The 22455-nt window shown below is 35.9% G+C and overlaps 1 protein-coding gene across 1 annotated transcript in view; it reads right to left on the bottom strand.

The window, feature by feature from the left end:
- Window positions 1-22455, bottom strand: part of ft (cadherin-related tumor suppressor fat) — an 84011-nt gene that overhangs the window by 17374 nt on the left and 44182 nt on the right. Inside the window, exons 2-3 of the mRNA XM_015332629.2 lie at window positions 5376-5729; window positions 1224-1460 (exon numbers count right to left, since the gene is read on the bottom strand). Of these exons, the coding sequence (XP_015188115.1) occupies window positions 1224-1460; window positions 5376-5729 (591 nt within the window). The remainder of the gene's footprint in view (window positions 1-1223; window positions 1461-5375; window positions 5730-22455) is intronic.

Consider the following 22455-nt stretch of genomic DNA (forward strand, 5'->3'; position numbering starts at 1 on the left):
ACAATTAATGACTTTCGAAATTTTCATTCGTTCAAATAATCGTCGAGTCGAATCAAATTATTCTCCTTTATACACGCAAAAGATAAACCAAATTAACGGATATTTCATTATATCAAATAGTTTTGTTGTGTTTTCTTGTTTTTTATTATTTTATTACGGTAAGATAAAAATGTAACGAAATACAAGAGTTAGAGGGGGGGGCATCCACAAAGTGTATGTGTGCTGCGTATGGGTGGTTGGTAGTGTACACGCCTAAGAATAAAGTATGGCTTGTCTCCGAAACGTATCCATGGACTGTCATTAAAAGCGTCTGTTTCATCGATCTGTCTGACTGTTAGCGTTAAACCCTAAATTCTAGTGTTGCGTTAGAGCCGAAAGTTAATATAATAGGTGCGCTTCGGTTCTTCAATGTGAAAGAAGAGGCGTAAGCGCATGGTTATAATCGTTGCCTGGGGCCTCTCGTCGTTGTGGACCTTTTAGCCACGAGTCATCCAAGCAGCAGAGAGAATTTCTGACTTTGCGATCGATAGTGTACTCCTTCGATGATTTACTACCTCTACTTTTTGTACGTCGTCCCATCTATCCATCGATCGGATCCATCGATCCAAACCAATCGGTCCTATTCATCATTTTACTTTTCGTTCTGTGCTAAAGGAACCACCATCTTCCAACTTCATTGTAATTTTATAGAAAAAGAAAAAGAGGGAGGGAATCAACAAGATTTTATGCATTTGTATGAAACGAATTGTTGTCAATGCAACAATAAAAATTCTTTGTTGCATTTCAACAAAATGCTAACTTCCTTCCTGTTTCTTATTTCTTTTATAAAGTTTCCAATTCAACGTGAATAATATTTTCTCTAGGCACATATTCTAACGGTTGACATAATTAGTACACTTATAAGCTGTTATAATTCGATTTATGATAAATCTATATGAAGAAAAATATCAAGTTGGGTTCTTTAAATAGAAACATTCCAAGCCGTTGAAAGCATTGATACATCTATTAATATACTTTAGACATACGTATGCAAATGATATTTAATAGGATACTTTTATAAAGTGAGTTAGTCAGCGATAAAGTTAGTCATGCATTGCTCGAGTAGTTCTAATAGTAGTTAGTGGTAGTAGGTCTCGATATATCTCGATATTTCACGAAGGCAAGAAAGAAAGAAATAAATAAAGAAAGAATGAAAGAACGAATATGCGATTAGTCGTACCAACCTGTTCGTAATCAAGACTGGCGGTGAGCGTGAAGACGCCGGTGTTGGGATTGAGAGAAAAGACGTCGTTCGCCCAATCGGATATTAACGCGTAACTTAATTGGCTGTTAGCACCTTCCGCATCGGCATCGCTTGCGACGACCTGCCCAACGCGACTTCCCCTCGGCATATTCTCAGGTACATCGAACGAGTAAGCGCTCACGTGGAAGGTCGGAGCGTTATCGTTCGTATCGGTCACCTGCAATCATTAACATTTCATTTATATCATTGAATAACAATTAAATTGTTCATGTAATTTAAGACAGTGTTGGTTGTTGGGAAAATTCATTATTTACAATCTACTCTACAATCTGATTCATTTTTCTAACAGTAAAATCAAACGAATTGATTATTCATTAGTGCATTTGTATCAATGACTGATAACATATTTATTTTCTGACGAATATAGAAATCACAAATGAAAAAAAGAAAAGGGGAATAAGAAAATTCGCTTGATAGATTTACAAATCGAAGATGTAAGGGACATTCGTCAGAGTGACGTAGAAGGTTGATGACGAGGATGGTAATAGAAAGCAATTCGTATCTATCCATCGTCCAGCCAAATTGCCGGTGCAACCTGAGAGAAGGATAGAAAAGAGTTGAGTTGAGTTAAGTTAAGTTAAGGTAAGGTAAGGTAAGGTAAGGCAAGGTAAGGTAAGGTAAAAGGAAAGGGAAGGGAAGGGAAGGGAGTTGGATTGTGGTGGTGCTCTACGTCGTGTCTATCCACGGCGCATACCAAAGAGGCAGCAGCAGCAGCAGCAGCGAAGCTGAGCGACCATGAGCCGGCCGATATCAACCGGTGAAAGACCGAGCGGAGGCGGGCACGGTTTGATTAAGGAGGGCTCCAAGACGTTTGCAAAAAGTGACGGTGCCTCGAGAGACGCAGGAGAAGAGGATGCTTCCAGATGGAAACAGGTCGACGATGGATACTGCGAGCGAGTTGAGTAGGAGGGGTAGGAAGGGAGGAAGGGATGTTGGGGGACGAGGACAACGAAGCAGCACAAGAAGAAGAAGAAAAGGAGGAAGAAGGATTGGGGTTGGAGGAGGAAGAGGTTGAAGAAAGGAGTGGAGGTTGTTGGGTGCGGCGGGTGGTGGGAGAAGGGGCAGATTCCGCAAGAGCGGGCCTCTTTCACGGGGCCCCAAAGAGCAGCAAGCTATGATCGGGTCTGGCATTCCTTTTGCCTTTAAGAGACCCGGATAGAATAGCCGCGTGCGTCTCGTGCCGGAGCCGGCAATTCGGTGCCTTCTTAGCGAACGGGCTCCTTTAAAAGAATTCCAGCCATTACGCGTCATAAGGATAATTTTTGCGATTGTCTCCGAAGGTTCCTCTTTTCTTCCTCTTTCTACTAGTAGTAGTAGTAGTAGTAGTAGTAGTACTACTACTACTACTACCTTCGTTAAACGACGAGCAACCGGCTCTGCGTTTTTTATCGCCTGGATCGTTTCGCCAGACCCGAGTAATGAATTATAAGGCGGAGATCGAGGGGACTCTTCGCGGCTTTTGCTACCTCTCTTGGTTATCTTTCTTCTTTTATTTCTTTCTTTTATTTTTATTTATTTCTCTCTTTCTCTCTCTCTCTCTCTCTCTCTCTCTCTCTCTCGCATAACAGTGCTAATGATTGTACCAATGTACCTATTGATACATTTTTCTGTAGAATCTTCAAAATCGATCGAGTTTGCTTTATTTTCGAAACATTTGAAAAGAATTTGAAAATCTATATGAATATTCGTATAGATTTGGTCTATGGTGTTGGTAGTATTGTCGTTCTCCTTGATATATTTCCAATGGAGTCTCTCCTTTTTAAATGGAATCTCGGCAACCCTCCTTCCCCGTCAATGACTTTTCTAATTTCTTTAGGGACCTTTAAAATGTATCCCGAGAATTCGAGCTTGAATGAGAGTCTCGTTTAAAGAGTGACTTTAGGAATCCAATATATACCACTTTATCTAAACTTTTAACGTATTTCCTTTTCTTTTCTTTTCTTTTCTTTCTTTCTTTCTTTCTTTCTTTCTTTCGTAAAAGATATAGGAGCCTACACAGTTTACTACCTGAGTTAGTTTGTAAAAGTCCTCGTAATGGATGAAGGAGTTTTACTTGTGTTAGGAAATAGACGTGAAAAAGAGTAGGTATGCGTCATCTTTCACTATTTCTTTCATTCTTTTTTTTTTCTACGTTTCTGATTTTTACTTTAAGCGAACGGAAATTCGCGTCAGACATTTTGACTCCCATCTCTTTTATTCGTTTCTTCATTCTTTCTTTTCTTTTTCTTTCTTCTTTTCTGATCGTCTCCTAGTCGTAGTAGAATCGATCGTAAACGATGAACCATAGGATTTATGGATTATGGATTACCAAGTTGTACCTGAGATGGTGTAGTTCGTTTTCTACGAGCAAGTTTGTGCTGGTCACGGTACGCTGCTTAAACGGAGTATTACGGACTTTAAAGCCCCAAGCTTATCCAATTACTCGGTGTATAACGACGAGAATACCGGATACATTTGCGTATCGATATTACTATTCCTTACGATCGTTATGTATTGATAAATCACGGTGTTGTTTTTTTTTGTTTGACCATTTATGTTTCAAATCATTTGTTCCGATTGATTATCAAAGAATTTCATTAGCAATCACTTATACATAGATTTATTGTTAACACAGTTCGTATAGAATTAAAACAATAAATAGTTTAACCACTTATAATCCGATTTTTGTCTGTTGTGAATACAAAAATCAAATTTTATATCAATAAATTGACATATTTTGAAGTGAAAAACTTCTTTAGAATCAGGGTGATTTGAAAAACGTGAAACGGAAGAAACCGTGAAACCCCGATGAAACAAAAATAATTAATTAATTAATTCAGTGTCACACAATATGTTTGTCTACTAATAATTCCGAAACTACTTCAACTTATTTTATTTCACGTGATACTTTCCAACTTAGCACATAGCACAATTTTTTATTACTAATTTAAAGATTTTTATTTAGAGGTTATCTAGGTTCTGTAAGGTTCTTTCAATAGATGGCACTGTATTACAATTCAATTGTTTCGATATATTTTAAGCTATACTTAACAATCGTTAAGAAAAAATTGTTAAATGGTTAACAAAATTCCTGATCATTTCGTTAATACACGTAGCGATTGTTTTTATTCAATTTCTGTTTACATCGTCACTTTCTTTAAATATAAGACTTGATAAATGTTTGAAGATAGAAAAAGGATAATTAATTATTTGAAAAGAGAGTAAACTCTCGTAGTCGTTGTCTTTGTCGTCGTAGTTGGGGGGTTATTACGATGCCGTGCAAGTATCTATCTACTACCGTCTCTAGTTTCAGCATTATCGGTTGTTACGAAACGCTCGGGTCAGACTATGGCGCGTTATTCCTGAAGGCCATTAATTATTCTTCGACCCGAAGGAGCCATAAGATCGCGAGGATCGTTCGTTCGTTCCTTCGTTCGTTCGTTCAGTTCGGTTCGGTTCGGTAGGGCTCTAGGATTTTTCTTTTTCTTCATTTTTTTTCTTCTTCCTCTTCTTTTTCTTCTTCGTAATCACGAACTTTGTGCTAAACCATGATGCTCGAGAAAGTATTCAATGAATTTTCGTTAACTTTTAACCGCCATTCTTTTGCTAGTTACATTATATGGTCTTTTAGAAATAAAAACAAAAAAAAAAAAAGGAAAAAAAAATTCGTCACAACGGAATGTTTGCATGTTTGATAATGATTATTATTGAGCAATAAATTATATAGTTATAGTAGGAAGTTAAAGAATAACCTTTAGACTTAGGTACTTCTCTGAAACGTGTTTTAACTATTTGCAGCACAGAATTTCAGATAATAATAATAATAATAATAAAAATAGGCCCTATGTTAATGTATAATTGTGCTATAATTTTATTAACCTTTGCTTAACCACATACTTGGTCCAAAATACCCAGACGACCTTTTTTTTGTAACTTGAGTCATTTTTCTCAATTGTTCACCATTTTGGTTAATTTTTTTAAACATATTTAAATTTAATTAAACAAAGAAAAAAAAGGGAAGAGAGAAAGAATAAAAATAAACAAAAAAAAGTTCGCAAAAAGGGGGAAGGGGGGGGGAAGGACTAAGACTAACCTGTATGGTCAAAGTTATGTCGGTGTGTTGCAATCCATCGTCGGCACGAACCTTCAGCACGTACTTTTCTCTGGTTTCTCTGTCGAGTGCCTCGGCCAATCTTAGTTGGCCGGTGGTCGGATGTAACTTAAAATGACTCTCGATCTCATTCTTGGATTCGTGCTCGTTCATAGAGGTGTTAGATCGTAATGGTGATACCAAAGTATATGTCAAAGTTCCTATGGTGTCAGGATCGTAAGCTTTCAACACGGTGATCACGGTGTTGGACGGTGCTTCTTCAGAAATTTTAAATTTCCATGGACCTGATCCCCATGTTGGTGCCACGTCATTTTTGTCTAAAACCGTCACGCGAACCTGTAATTAAAAGAACAAAAATAAAACATCGATTTTAGATATCTTCATTTTTGTTAAAACCCTTTTTACTAGTTCTACTAGCTCTCTCTCTCTCTCTCTCTTGTTGTTTCTAATTTGCATTAATAATTTAGCTTCTATTTTTCGGTAACATAAACAACGCAAGCGCTAAGACACAAAATTAAATATGATTCGATAATTGGTATCGATTATTTCTCTTACTTAATTCACTTTCCTTTCTAATTATAACAGCCCTAAGGGCATTATCTATCGGCAAGGATACAAACGAGATTTTGATCTTATTAATTCACGGACTTCACCAGTTCTTTTGGTGTCGCTGGGATTGCGAACGTTCGGACAAATACAAACTCACAGTGTTAATATTTCGTCGAGTAATGAAGTGGATCCTTTTTATCGAGTTCGTAAGAAAACGAGCCGCCGTAAAACACTTGGAGAAATATCTCGAGGAAAGGAAGAGAAAGAGGAGGAGGAGGAGGAGAAGGAGGAGAAGGAGGGTAGTACTCAGTGGCGAACGTTAATCAATTCCCGAATGGAACACAGAATCATCCTCTTCTTTAGCTTGAGTTAAGCTAAGGTAGGCCAGGGTATAGCCAGAACTTATTTAATGAGAATTGTAACTTAGTTTAATGCCCTTAAGCCTGAAATATAATTATGCGTAATCAATATAGTACTATAAACGAACGTGTACGAAAGATAAAGAAAGAGGGGGATGGGGGATGGGGGAGAGAGTAGAGAGAGAGAGAGAGGAGGAACGTTTGTAGTCGGCCGAAGTCACGGTATGCATGCGAAGAATCGTGAGAAAGAGGACTTTTTCGATTCCGGCCTTATGCATGTCTCATTTCATTAAATTCTCAGTCACGTCAGTGTTCGAGGTTTATGCGAGTACCAGAAGCCTTCTTGTTGGTATATCAGAACACGAAGAAGAAGATGAAGAACAAGTAGTAGTAGTAGTAGTAGTAGTAGTAGTAGTAAATGATGAGAAAAAAAAAGTTGACAAGTGCACTGGGTTAACTATCCATAACTATCCATTTAACAATTATTCGACAATGTTACGGGATGTTTGCTTTATCGCAAAATTAACCTTTGCTTAGCACACTTGGTCGAAAGGACTCAAACCTTTTTTGCAACTTGAGTGTCATTTTTTTCAATTGTTCAACTTTGGTAATTTTTTCAACATATTTAAATTTAATTTAAAGCTATAAAACCTATATAGTCTTTTGAAGTAAGTATTAAAGAAGTTTCAAAAAAATGTTGAAGTAAATCTATGCAATAGTTTATTTTTTATAACAATTTTTCTTGCCTGGGTCCTTTGGACCCGGGTGTGGTAAGCGTGTTACTTCAGGAAGGGTGTTTAAGCAAAGGTTAATCAATTTCGATGAATATTGAAATATTTCAAAGAATTGATTTACAATTAGTTAGTCATTTGTTATAATAATAATAATAATAATAATAATAATAGAAATTTCATTGACATAGATTTTTGGTGGTATATATTTTTTGTTGTCTTTTAATTACTTCGCGTGGGCGAGAAAGAAAGCGAACAACTACGACTACAAAGTCAGACGTAGTAATTGATATTGGAGTTACATAAATACATCCCATAAAGTAATTTCTATCTCTTAGAAATGAGAAGTTTAAAAGATAGTTTGAACGCATCTATCTTCTCTGTTAATAATTAGTTGGACTCTCGTTGTCATTGACGAAGTAGATGGCATCGATTAGATGGTTAGGCACGTTCCAAAGTGAAAACGGATTTCGAAGTGGATGTAATAAAGTATCCTAAGCTATGGGTGTCTTTCTTATCCAGATATATATATATATATGTATACACATACATACATATCTTTGGCAAATAGCCGAGGCACGTTTCGCGGTAATAAATCCGACTAAACTAAATGGGAAGTCAATAAAACATTATAACTGTCCTCATTGTTAGAAAAATTGTGTCCAAGATGAAGAAGTGCGTAGCACGTCTTGAATGGTCAAAAAAAAAAAAAAAAGAAAAAAAATAAAATAAAATGAGAGAAAATAAATAGATAAAAATAATGTATTCGCATATTTGTTAGCAATAATGTACGACACATACACACACTCACACAATACGCATGTATACATATATGTAAAACAGTATGAAATACAGAGGGCCAAAGATAAATTGATGAGAATTGGAAACTCTCAATTCGCATAGAATCAAAGTTTTTTTTTTTTTTTTTTTTTCGATCCAGCTCTTATCGAGTAATTATATAGAATCGACGAGTCGTTAAATCGATTATCGACAGCCAAACGTCGTATCGATCTTTTCAACGTGAAACTATGCTTTCTCACGATCTTAAGATAAACTTAATAGTTGAGCATGTTCGATTGCGTATTATCGCGATTAACCTTGCTAGAATCGATTTGAAAATTATTCTTTCTTTATGCAAATTACAGTTAGCAGTTAGATAATCAAATAAAGTTAGATTTTTTTTTTCTCTTACGTATCAAACCAAAATCTATAGCATCTAATGAAAATTCATTTGATGATTTTTTTTCAGATATTTCTCAATAAGCGGTTCTCCGTCCGACAAATACAAACATTTCTGAATGAGAATGATATTATTGTAGATATTTCAAAGAAATTAACTAATCCAAAGTAATATACCTGTGTAAGTTTCGATAAGTTCGATTGTCAATGAATTATTGACGCATCAGAGGATAATAATATAAAGAAGAAAAAAAGAGAATTGAGAAGAAAGAGAAAGCCAAGCTAGCAATAAAGTAAGCAAAGCAAAGCAAAGCAAAAGCAAAGCCAAGCAAAGGAGCAAGTAAGTAGAAATGAAAGAAAGTTTAGTTTCTCTTTCTCAAGATGAAAGAAGAGAAAGAAGAAGAAGAAGAAGAAGAAGTAAAGAACACAGCGACACCGGGCAACGGGGCCAACAATAAGCGGACAAATCAGTGCGCTCATATAGCTGTCTCTCGGATATTTCTTCTCTACTTCGAAAGGAGTATGGAGAGAGAGAGAGAGAAAGAGAGAGAGAGAGAGAGGGTATATGGGCGGTAAGAAACGCCCGGAGAGAGCATTCGGAGTGCAAGGAAAGATGGTATCTGCGTCAGCGCGGTCGGGGATCAGCGGATCGGATCGAGTCGCTCAGCGGGGGTTTCTTTGGGTCATGCACGAAGTGAGTCCCATTCTTCTGCTTCCCTTCCCCCTCACCCAATCTCATCCCACTAGCCTACCACCCTAAAGTCCCCCTTCACTCCACCTCCCCAACTTCACTCGACATCCTCAGCCACGACTGCCACCACCACCACCACCACCACCACCACCACCACCACCTCCTTCGTCGATACCTTCTTCTTCTTCTTCTTCTTCGAATACTTCCTCTGTGCCTCACCTCGAGTCTACGTCGTTGTCCCTTTTACCAAACGGGGTCCTATGGGTTCTCTATGAGGGGTCGAATCACTGACATCACCCGATTAATAATGTGTCTTCGTGGGGGCCCCCATAGGCCACGACAACGACAACGACGACAACGACGACGACGAGGACAACGATAACGAGAAGAAAGAGGAGGAGTTTAGTGGGTACACCATAATTCTGTATATATAACGGACCCGCAGACAATAAGATATATATCTATGATACTTACGAGACTAATAGTTCTTATATTTTATTTATTCTTTTCCCTTGAAGTTTTTCTTTAAGTTAAAATATCGTCACAATAATTTGACGCTAAGAATAAATTTAAATAGGAACAAGAAAGAAGGAAAGAAAGAAAGAAAAAATTGTGGGCGTCACTGTCTTTTTTCTTCTTCTTCTTCTTCTTCTTCTTCTTCTTCTTCTTCTTCTTCTTCTTCTTCTTCTTCTTCTTCTTCTTCTTCTTCTTCTTCTTCTTCTTCTTCTTCTTCTTCTTCTTCTTCTTCTTCTTCTTCTTCTTCTTCTTCTTCTTCTTCTTCTTCTTCTTCTTCTTCTTCTTCTTCTTCTTCTTCTTCTTCTTCTTCTTCTTCTTCTTCTTCTTCTTCTTCTTCTTCTTCTTCTTCTTCTTCTTCTTCTTCTTCTTCTTCTTCCTGTCATTAATGGAATTTGCTAAATTTGAATACATATTAACTCACGAGAATTATACTCTTTAAGATTTATCGGCAGAGTTGTGTTTCTATGTCGGCCATTTTGATTCTTCCCCGTTCATCTCTCTCTCTCTCTCTCTCTCTCTCTCTCTTTCTAAGTTTGGTCCTTTCTCGTCCTAAGCAAGAAATCGTCCTACACGAAGAGAGGAGGCCTCATGATGGAGAGTTGTAAATGGCCGAGAGATGGAACGAGGTTTCATGGGTCGCATATAATATTCCCGTCACTCGTTTGTACTCCTCTTATGAAAGAAAAGAGAGAGAGAGAGAGAGAGAGAGAGAGAGAGAGAGAGGAGAGGTTGAGCACAGCGTGGACGTATTTATCGGTGAGTCAAATTGTCTTTGGAGTGACGGTGTCGTCGGACGAAGAAAACAGGGCTATTAGTCGTGAGTATCGTCAATATATCTTATTGTCTTTCAAAAGTAAAATTACAAGACGTCTTGTAAATCAGGGTGGGCCCTGCGTCTTCTTCTTCTTCGTCTTCTTCTTCTTTACCAGACATCCTTTTATTTACACATTAAGTATCAACCATCGATACAACAACCCAACAACCATCATCCCTCATCCTTCATCCTTCATAAGAAACCTTCAAAGTTAGAAATTTGACATCGTTACGATCTAAACATACCAACGATAAAATATTTGAAATAATTGTGTTTAAAAGAACTATACACGATAACATTTGATTGGAAAAATAAGAGATGGGGTTTTGTTTTGAAGGTATAAAACGTCAGTTGGTCGATAAATGCACGAATAATAAAGTAAACATTTAAATTCGTGTGTAGGTTTTGCGAGCTTCGTTGGGTTTCGCGAACGGGCTTCGGCCTCGAAGTAAAAGAGAGTACTCCGAGGATACCTGGCCGTAATTAATTACGTTTCGCCGACTTCGTAATCGATATCCGTGTCTCTCTTTCTTCTTTCTCTTATTTCTCCCTTGTGGTGTCCTTGAACTTGTCTCGCCAGGGACCTGTTTATTCCTTTTTTACGAGTTCTTTCCGGTTTTCCACCGGTTCTCGCACAGTTCATTATCTTCTTCTGTAAATTTGAATAAACCTTTGTCCCAATCGAGGGTGGTAAAAGAAGAAGAATTGTTGTTACCAACCAAACCAAGAAGAATTTCTAATTTCTCTTCTCAGGGAGGTTCATAAAAAATATTACGAACATCGGAATAACGTAACGTGTATTAATGAGGATTCTTTATGCACCACTGACTCCAGATCGCAGCTTCTCTCTGTTATGTAATCGTCCATAACCAGTTATCCTTCCTTGTAAGTATGTATCTTTATTACGAATGATATGTTAGTTAGCATGATATGTTGACTCTTTTGCATATGTACTACCTGGCACACTTCATCCCTTTTCCCTTTTTTTTCTTGTTCCTTTCTCTCCTATATAAGTTTCTCCCCTCTCTCTCTCTTTCTCTCTCTCTCTCTCTCTCATTCACTTACACTTTCTTTTCGTTTAGTTCTAATTTTATGAAGTGAGTAACTTTGCATAGTTCACTACTTGCATTTGGAATGAAATAAAACAATAAAAGATAAAAAATAAAAAGATAGAAAAATAAAAAATAATAAAAATAATACTTAATGAAAAAAAAAAAAAAAGAAAAGGATCAGAGAGAGAGAGAGAGAGTTGGAAAGAGATAGTTGGAGTCCGGGAGTCCATTAAGAGATCGGCGTAAAATTCTTAACGACTCGACGTGTCTCGTGACCACGTCGGATTGTATAACAAATTGCATCAGCACCGTGTCCCGGCCGCTTCGAGCGGAGGAGATCCTAACCGAAAGGCGTCAAAGGAGGATCGGTCGAAGGACGATGCACCTTGTTGGATGTATTCTTCTTTGGTGGGGCGGCGGCTTGCACACACAGTGTTGCGCATGCGACACACACCCTTCCCTTCCCTTCCCTTCCCTTCCCTACCCTACTCTACCCAACCCTACCCTTCCTTACTCTTTCCTACCCTACCCTTCCTTATCTTTTTTTTTTTTGCTATTTTTTTCCCTTCCCTTTCTCTCTTCCTCTCACTGTGTTTTGTCTCGAGACGATGCAATTAAAAAAGAAGAAAGATCAAGGGGTGAGGGGTGACGGGGAGATGACGGGGGGGGGAGGGCATCATCGCCAACCCGTCGAAGGAAGCCCTCAAAGTTTCCACTGCGGTTGGTGACTCTCTTTCTCTTCAACACAATATCCCCCTTAGATAAGACTTTACTCAACTTTAGTGCTTTTCTTTTTACCATCCCCTCGTTCAGCTTTTTCTTCTTCTTCGTCGTCGTCGTCGTCGTTGTCCTCGTCGTCATCGTCTTCTTCGTTGTCGTTGTCGTCGTCTTCTGCTTCTTCTTCTTCTTTCAATTCTTCTTATTTTCATCGGCAGACGACTTTTCGCCGTCTCTCGAAGATATTCCAAAGGGTATTGAATTTATACCGGGTATGCGATAAGTTACGGCCAACCGCAAGACTCGTCTTAAATGTCCAATCTCCTTGTGGAAACTTAACTGGCGGGGGAGGTCAAGTAAATGTGTCATATAAGAAAAAAAATAAAGAAATCCCATAACGTGACACATCTCTCATCATCATCATCATCGTCATCATTATTATTATTATTATTATTATTATTATTAATTATTACTTCCATTTCTCGAATAAGGATATGAGTGAAATAGTTTTCAATGATTTTTTAACAAATAATTCAAGAAATAAGTGAAAAGGATTTCTCATGTACCGAATTTCCTTTAACCGTGTCACCGGTTTCCGTTTTCTCTTACCTCAGAAATAACATTTTTTCTATTCTTACCTACTAATCACGCATACACACACACACAAACGCGTAATATTATACATATATAAATATATATGTATGTAAGTAAATATATACGTATTCTACATAGAGAGTCCGTGCACATCGTAATTACAGCGAATGTGCAGGGTAGAAGATAATTATACGGATGATTTTCAATAGGTCGTGGTAGGTTTTTTATTCAACAATAATACAATGCAACGAATGCTTTTACAAAATCCTACCTATCTTCTTTTCTTTCAATTCCACAAACTCTAAACTCTAATTATACGATTAATTACGTTACTAATCGAAATAAATTTGAAAATTGTTCCGTACAAATTCACCAATTCATACGCACCACGCGAATATTATAATCCCTGTTAAAGAACATACCCCTCTTTTTTTGTTTTTAATATCTTTTTATTATTTTTATGTTAAAAAAAAAAAAAAAAAATAATAAAAAACGTATACATAAGATTCTTGTAAAGTTTAGGTGTGTATTTTATCATGATAACAGGCTGCCTATTTTTTTTTCGGTTAGAATAATCAGCATTCGTGCTAAAACCGAATTTTAGCAAGCAACCCCTCATCCCCCTCTCCGCCTCCCTCACCCCCGCCCCACGTCCCCCTTCTTTCTATCTCACAAATAAGAGCCAGTTCCCTTCTTTCTCATCTTTCTGTTTGTCTGTCTCTCTTTCTCTCACTTATGGACCATCGTTCAGGGCAGATGTTCTTTGTGGAAGATCCGTCAGGCCGGCTGACCGGCCGGTTGGCCGGCCGTCCAGTGATGGATCATCCTTTTGAAAGTACGACTGAATCTTATTTTCATTTCGGACAGGTTCGCACAGGATTCGTTAAAATTATATTACAATACTGGTCAAACGAAGAGTAATGAATATTCGTAGCATTGAGAAGTGACCCCCGTGTGACGAAACCACTCGACGAAATTTTTTCAACGCGAATCAAAGCTTCTTCCTTGTTTTTTTTTCTTTTTTTTTTTTTTTTTTTTTTTTGCACCAAAATGAACAAAATTACGACACATTTTTATCGTAAGAGATTAACAATTACGTAAACTGTTATACAATTAATTAGATACTCGAGTATTCGCGTTTATTTTATTATGAATTGTGTTATACGAACTGCATAATGCAGGGGTTTGGTAACCTGCGGCTCGCGAGCCACATGCGGCTCTTTAATTACATTTCAAAATCGTTTTGAATCGATTAACGTGGATTAGGCACCGATGAATACATAGATTAGTTTTTTATTTCTTCTTTTTTTTTTTTTTTTATCAAATATTTATTGTTGGCAAGAACACATTTTGTGGCTCTTTAAAAACCTCTAAACTCTTGAAATTTTGTAAATTGTAATTTTTGGCTCTTCCGATTTAAAAGATTGCCGATCCCTGACATAATGGATTGTTTTTTTGTACAATTTTACTTTTCGTTCATCCTAATAGAAAAAAAGGTTTTTGGAGTTGCTGCATCCGATTTGTTACACAATTATCAAGTAAAAGTTTTGTTCATCATAATTTTCGAGAAAAAAGGGGGTGTTTTATTTTCTTCTTTTTTAATGATTCGGTGAATATTCGTATCGCGTGTGTACAATTAAACGAAATAAAAAAGAAAAATGAACGCTAACCTAAAGTTATCTCTCTTTTTGAGGGGTGAGGGAAGGGGGAAGGGGGGAATGTTTTATTCGACTTGTTCATCTTTCGTTTTGGAAGAGACCTCGAGTGTTAATGAACGTGCGACAAGTTGTAATAATCGTCGCATTTATATTCCAACGTTTTTGACGTGGCATTGAGCTCTCCGAGCGTTTTATCGTTTGAAATCGGAAGACCCAAATTGCGTAATTGGCATGGCAGAGTAGAAACGCCAAACGATTTCGTCTCGCATGTTGGTAGTTCCCTATCTGGGCCTGACGATCGCACTCGAGAATGTTCTTATCTTACAATTCACAAATAAAAAACAAAATTAAATTCCAACAAGAAAATGTAATAATAATAATAATAATAATAATAATAATAATAATAATAATAATAATAATAATAATAATAATAATAATAAACTTTCACGTTTTCTCGCATACTAACGATCATCCTCCCTCCTTCCTTCCTCCCATTCCTTCTCTTTCCTTTTTGAGAATCTTCGCGATGACCACGTGATGCAAAAAAAATTAGTATGATCGAATAAAATCGTGTGGAAAAAAATAAAAAAAAATAAAAAGATAAGCATGAAAAGGTGCGAATGAAGTTCGCGCGTAATTGGTTGGTCAGATATTTACCCTGCACAAGTAGCTGTTATCTAAACTGATCGTTAAGAATAAATTAATAGTTTGATAGTCCGATCATAAACATTCTCGTAAATTCGTTCGAAGTAAAAACATCCGTTGCTTGCTCCTTGTATTATCAAATCGACCAATTGAATTCGATTTTTTTCAAAAAAAAAAAAAAAAAAAAAAAATTGTTTAGATATATTAAATAATAAAAAGAAGATGATGATGTGTAAGCGTGCGTGTGTGACGATTAGTTTTGATAATTTAGAAAATACTTGTGGTGTTTAATGAACGATTATAATAAACATCAATCCTATCTTCTAATACGTTTCTTTTTATATTGTCTTAAAAAAGAATTTCAAAGTTAGGTAGAGAGTATAAGGTATTAATTATGGTAGCAGCAGCAGCAGCAGCAACAGCAGCAGCAGCAGCAGCTGGTTATTAATCGAACTTTATCGAGGCGAGACGGTGAATCCGGTTCATTAATTTGCCGGACGAATTTGGGAAACGTCGTTGACAAATTAGGTAGGTAGGGAAGGCAGGAAGAAAGGAAGGAAGGAAGGAAGGAAAGAAAGAAGATCAGAACACACCACGAGAGAGAGAGAGAGAGAGAGGGGAGAAGATGAAGGGAAGATGAAGGGGATAAATGAAAAGAAGAAGGTGGTCGATCGGGATGAGAAAACGATGAGGAGGGAGTAAAAAAAGGGGCGATGAGGAACGGTGGTGGTGAAAAAAAATGGGTGGAACGTAAGTGGAGTGACGTGTGTATGTGTGTGTGTGTGTGTGTGGAAGGAAAAGGGTAAGAGGTTTAAGAAGATGAGAGAGAGAGAGGGGGTGAGGGGGGTAGGGAGGAAAAAGAATTAAAAAAAAGAGAGAGAAAAGATGAGGTGGGGAGGATTGTCTGGCTCGCTCACCTCTAACAACCTATGATCACGTTATTAATTGAAAGAAGACCGCCGATGCTACCGGTTACGCCACCGATTTTACGTGGCGCGTTATGGCCGCGTGGCCATCGTCGGCACGAGGCTCATTTTTTAACAGAAACACTCTCAATAATATATATATATATATATATATATATATATATATATATATATATATATATATATATAGATAGATATATTTTTCTATGTGTGCATGTATGTGTATGTATAGATATATAAAATTGATGTTCAAAGTATTATCCAAGAGGGACTTGTGAAAAAAGTTGAACCTGTGAAGAGATAACACGTGAAGAGTCTTAAGAATATGACCAAAGAACGAACTTGCTACTGAAATGCTTCTTCTTCTTCTTCTTCTTCTTTCTCTTTCTCTTTCTATTGCTTACTGGCTGGCACATCCCCACCATAACAGCACCCAGAGAACACCGCCACCATTTAACAACCGTCGTTGAAATCACCCGATCAGCTCGGAATACGAGCATTCCTGTTTCAACGTATTAAACTTCTTCGATGTTTCAATTATCGCAAAATTATTAGAGGAATGAATAATCTCGGAATTGTTTCGATATTAAATTACAATGATTAGACAGTGTTAATCCTTTGACTGTTAAAGACGTATATATACGCTCTCACAAATCCATCAATAAACACGAAAGGCGTTTTTTTTAGTTTAACTGCCGTTTAATTTTCTGAAAGATTTTTTTTTGGGAAATATTTAACGAAACTTTTGCTGAAAGATTTCAAAACTTATCCTGTTATGTGGGATGATTGGTTTGAGAACGCGCCGCAGTCAAAGGGTTAAAAGAGGGCTAATATTATTTAACACGTTTTTTTTTTGTTAGATTTCATTTATTAATATCGTAGTGATAATAATTATATACAAATGTTTCATATTTGATATCTAATCTAATTTTTCTTTGTTATATAATTATTGATAATATTTATATTAATTCGTATAAAGAAAAGAATTGTTTCGAATGTTCGAAGATAATAAGAAGAAGAAGAAAAAGAATGGGAATGAAGAGAATGGCGAAAAGAGAAAGAGAAATAGTATTTTTCTTATGAATTAAACATGTCAGCGAATGAAGGAACAAGACACCGAAGGGGGTCACTCTTCACATGTTGGAATATGTGAACGCAACGGAGAATGACATATTTCTCTCAACTGATTCCAGTTGAATACATTTCGAATATGTTTACGTAAAAGTATATATATATATATATATATATATATATATATATATATATAGAATTTTCGCATGACCTCTATTTCCAAATGGTGGAATCGTTGTGCAAACTTTTCACATCGTACTCGTCAGTCAAAGAAAAGTAATCGGTGAAAAGATTTAAAAAAGAAAAAAAAAAGAACAACACAAAATTCGAAAGATTTGTGTTTAGTTCTCAGTTCTCTGATAAGTGTGTGTGTGTGTGTTGTATGTATGTAAGTTGTATATAAGTAAAAGGATTTGACGTGTGCGTGACTCTCGTTCTTGTATTCGAAACATGCTAGCGATCTTCGTGTTAACCTCTTAATCGAATCGACGACAAGAAGTTCCTTCAATATCGTGGGAATCAATTTTTCCAAATTAAATGATTTATTTATTTATTTATTTATAATACCAGAAAAAAAGATAATTTGCATAGTAATAACAAGGTTAATACATAGTAAATCTTACAAGAGATAAATATAGTTACCTGTACGTAAGCTGATAGTAATTTTAAATTACTAATAATTAAAACTAAGAAATATAAATAAATTGAAATAACATTATATAAACTTTAAAATAATTGTTAACAATGATATATCAATATTTAGTTAAACTATATCACATATTACATTTTTTAATTTACATTTAATAGTATTATTAACGTAATATAATTAAATATTGTATATATATATAGTTACAATAAAATAATATTGTGATTATAAATTGAGATATAAAGTATCCTATCTTTCCAGTTAGATAAAACTGCAGACAGTGTGCAAAATTTAATTAAAATCGGTTCGGTAATTTAGGAGTCCATTGCGGACAAACAACGTGACACGTAATTTATATATATTAAGAAGATTACAAGTATCTACCAGCTACCTTAGTAGTAGTGCTGTTAAACATAGGTGTTAATTAATAATATATATTTTATGTATATTATTTACGATTTAGAGACAACAACAAAATATAAATTAGTAAGTAATATAAAAATGTTTCGTATAAATTCTGCGTTTTAATGTGTTTCTAATTTTGTTTGTTTCCCCCCCCCCCTTCTCACCCCCTTTAAAAAAAGAGAAATAAAATTTAATTCCAAGGGAGAAATAATAATGTAACAATAAATTAGTATATTAGTAATATTACGCGTATGTATATTTCTACTTTTATGGGTTGGAAGTCGATGCAGGAAATTACTTATTAATTATTAAAAATCAGCGTGCGTTCGTTGAAACACGAGTTAATGGGTTGAAAAAAGAAAAGGGAAGAGGGGAGGGGAAAAAAACCAAAGTATTAAATAGAAACGAAATCCTGATATCCCGTAAATGGAGTTTATACATCCGCATATTCTTGATCATAAGAAACACTTGTGTATTTGCATCTTCAGTGGATAGATAAGCGGATATACGACATCCTGCAATGGCTTCAATGTATCCTATAATTCAAATAATCAACACAATTCGGAAATGGAAATCGAGGAAGCCATCGTCGTAATGTTAGAAGTTAGTATATCGCATTGCTTCGGGTCAGTTGTGCGTGAAAATCCTGATAATATCAATTTTCTAAAATGAGATAGAAAAAGAGATAGAAAAAAGAGAGATGAAAAGATATCAAGATAATATATCTACAAGATGAAAAGTATAATTTTCAAGATTTATTACTCATTATCAAGTAGCCCTAACAGTTAGTTCTTCAGTTTTGTAGTTTTACAAGTAAACAAGAATTTAAGAATTTTTGGTATTGGCATCTGTAGCACTTGAATACGCTATCTGGTGACTAAATTCAAAATTAGAGTAGATAGGTCGAATTGATAGGCCACACCCCCTAACAGAGATCCCAATACGTAAGAAATTGCAATTAACACGTAAAGAGTATTAACAAGCCAATTCAATGAAAATGAATCATAGGATTTATCTATCGCATTATCGATAGAAAAATAATATGAAACAAAGGATGGTAACCCTAACATTAGACACCATAACACTTTATCGAAAGTGTTATATACTACATATAACATTAAAACACGATAGAGAGAAGAAGATAATCAATCCGTTCCGCGAAATCGAGCGTTAGATGGCCGATTAATTTCTCTCCGTTGATGCTGTATTACTTGTAAGTTAGTTAGTAACGATAAGAGTCGTCAAATATTTTCTAATAGAACAAAAAATATACCCCCCCCCCCCACTGCCCACCCTCTCTCAAAAAACCCCATAACTTTCTAAATATCATATATAACAAATTAAAGTATCTAACAACTTTGTTCATTAGAAAACAACAAAGTGGTCTAATTTAACAAATTATATCTAACATTATTTGTTGTTTATTTTAGAACAAAAAGAGGACAATTGTTAAATAAATTAAATCTCAAATGCAAATGTCAAAATATTTCGAAACGTACAAATATATGAGTTACATTAGACCACTTTCATAATCACCAATTCATATATATATATACATATACATAAATATCTATATTTATATATGTATGTATATGTATATCTCATTGGCCTTTAACCAATCACGTAGGAACGAGATGCTTTCGCCGGGTGGGCTGGAACATATCGAGCTTCCGAGAGAAAGTCTGCTTCGTCGATTATGAGAAGACGAAGACGAAGACGAAGAAGAAGAAAAAGGAAGAATGCAAGAAAGGAAGAAAGGAAGAAATAAAGGAAGGAAGGGAATAAACGAGTATATGCGAGAAAAAGAAAAATAAAGAGAGAGAGAGAGAGATATATAGTTAGAGACGGAAAGAGATAAACGTGGGTTTGTGTACACACTCGTATACTTAAAACTTGCACGTGCATATATAGACACACACACATAGAAAGTTCACTTACGTGGGATATGACACGCGTTCCATTGCGAGGAGGAAAGGAAGAAAGGAACGAAGTAGGAGGTGAAGGCGGTGGCGAGAGAGTTGTACCAAAGAGAGAGAGAGAGAGAGAGGGGGTGGCTTGGTACTCTGATGTTTGATGATGTGTTGGTGATGCTGGTGGTTGTGTAGTAGTGTAGTAGTAGTAGTAGTAGTAGTAGTGGTCGGAAAGAACTAAAAAAGAATGCGCTGGTCGAGCAACTCTCTTGCGCGACACGCTCGTCGAACGTAAGTAAGTAAGTACGTTGAAGCCGCATATGAGCGTGCAGCCGCATATGAGCGTGCAACCGCGTAGAGCACGTTTCTCGTAAAAGGGGGACAAAAGTACTTTATCGCAAACGTTTTCGTCGCTTTGTCATATACTACTACTACTACTCCTTACCACCATTTCTCGTAATACTTTTTATTTTTCTTTTTCTTTTCTTTTTAATTATTTATGAGTATTGCTTTTGAAATATTTATCCACGTTCTTTTTTTTATATTTTTTATTTTTTTATTACACAAGCTAATAGACCAAGTCTGATTTTTTTTTTTCTAGGCCAACTTTGGTGGTCCAAACTCGTTCCCTCCTTTTATATTTCTTAATTAGCGTAGAAATATTTAATATATTCATTTATTGTATTTAGTATTCACAAAATTCTGACAATTTTTCGTTCTTTTTTTTTGTTCATTCTTCTGTCATGCGAAATGTTCAGAATGTTTTTCTTCTTTTTTTTTTTTTACGATAAAAGAAGGCTTCTCTCTTTTGGATATTTATTTCGTGTTGCGCATTCTCAATCTTTTCTCTCTCTCTCAGTCAGTGTTGTTTTTTTCTCTCTTCTTTTTTTCATGTTCTTTTCCTACCGTTTTACTTTTACATGCCGAACACGTTTCCTTAAATGGTTGAAAAATGACGAATAGTAGAAATTGTCTTGGGACAAGAGTTAGGTGTCACATCTCGCATAGATACTCTGGTCATTTTCTTAATTGTGTAAACAAGAATTAAAAGCTTCCAAATATGGACGACGATATGTTGATGTATATAGCAAAGTAAATTTGTAATACTACTTGAATCCAAATGTAACTTGTGCAACGGAGGATTCGCGAAACGGATTGTTAGATAGAAAAGAAAAGAAAAGAAGAAGAAGAGAAAGAAGATTGTGCTGGTACAGTGATGCTGTTCGTTTTTGCTGCAACAGAGACAGAGAGAAAGATAAAGAGAAAGAGAAAAGTTGGAATCCAGTGACAGTAGGAGGAACCCTTCGGTGCCTACGCGACTGGGCTGCATCGCGACTCGTACGTGTAAATACGTATCGATAGTTGTGTGGTACGTTTCTCGCATTCGGACCCGAGGCTGTGGGCTGTGTGTGCGATAATGCACGGCATTCCTCGATTTTCTGCGTCTCCAATAACGTGGGTAGCCGGGGTATTATATTTGTGGCCACGACCCGGCACGCGTCGAGAGAACCCTGCATCAACTTTTCCTATATACCATTCCGCGGTCTAGTTGACTTTCCATTCTTTATTTATTTTATTTATTTATTTATTTCTATCTCTGTTTTACTCTTTCAAATGAATTTTCTTTTAAACATAAATGATTATTTTTTCTTAATTTGATCTTTCGTATGTTTTTTTTTTTTTCGATTGAAATCTCAATGAGGTAGGATTGAAGTATCTTTTAAAGTATTGGAATTTCTAACACTTGAATACGCTATCTGGTCGGTAAATTCAAAATTAGAGTAGATAGGTCGAATTGCTACGACGCCACGTGGGATCTTCTCTAGAATTTGAATACGCTATCTGGTAGCTAAATTCCAAATTAGATTAGATAGGTCGAATTGTTACGCCACGCCCACCCCCTCCCCCTGCCAGAGAGATCCCAATACCAATTGAAACATTTGATAGTATTTAAAAAAAAAAAGAACACTTATACTTAAATTCAAATACATTTTGACATAAAGTAAGATAAGAGTAATAATTATAAAAAGATCATAGGTCAATAAAAAAAAGTATATGGAGTTAAAAGATTAGAAAATCAAAACTGTTTTCCAAACACACGTGCCTCTCTCTCTCTCTCTCTCTCTCTCTTTCTATCTCTCACCCTTATAATTCTCACGTTGTTTTCCTTCTTGGTGGCCTTCACCGTATCTTAGCCGACGTTTCTGCTCTACGACGAGATAATTATTATTAACGCGGCGTCGAGAGTGCCAGTACTCGTTACCCTCAACTATATACCTTAACCACACATACACATATATAGAAGTACATATACTGAACGTTATCGTCGTCGTGTTCCCTTTCAAGTATATAAACTTTCCTTCCTTACAGTAGAAAATCTTTAACTAAGAAAATGGTTTATCGATCTAAAAAAAATCTTCTTCTTTTACTTTTATTTTATTTTTTTTTTTTTACATCAACGAATTACTTTCACTAAATACAAATTAATAAGATAGCAAACACGATTACATAGATTATTTCTTAACGCATAAATAATTTCTTAATAAAAACACCAATCCTTTACCTTTTAATATAATATACGAACACACGCACACACACA

Source organism: Polistes dominula, unplaced genomic scaffold, assembly GCF_049000335.1.
Source record: "Polistes dominula isolate Pdom_NZ unplaced genomic scaffold, Pdom_raw_medaka contig_31, whole genome shotgun sequence".
Lineage (NCBI taxonomy): Eukaryota > Metazoa > Arthropoda > Insecta > Hymenoptera > Vespidae > Polistes > Polistes dominula.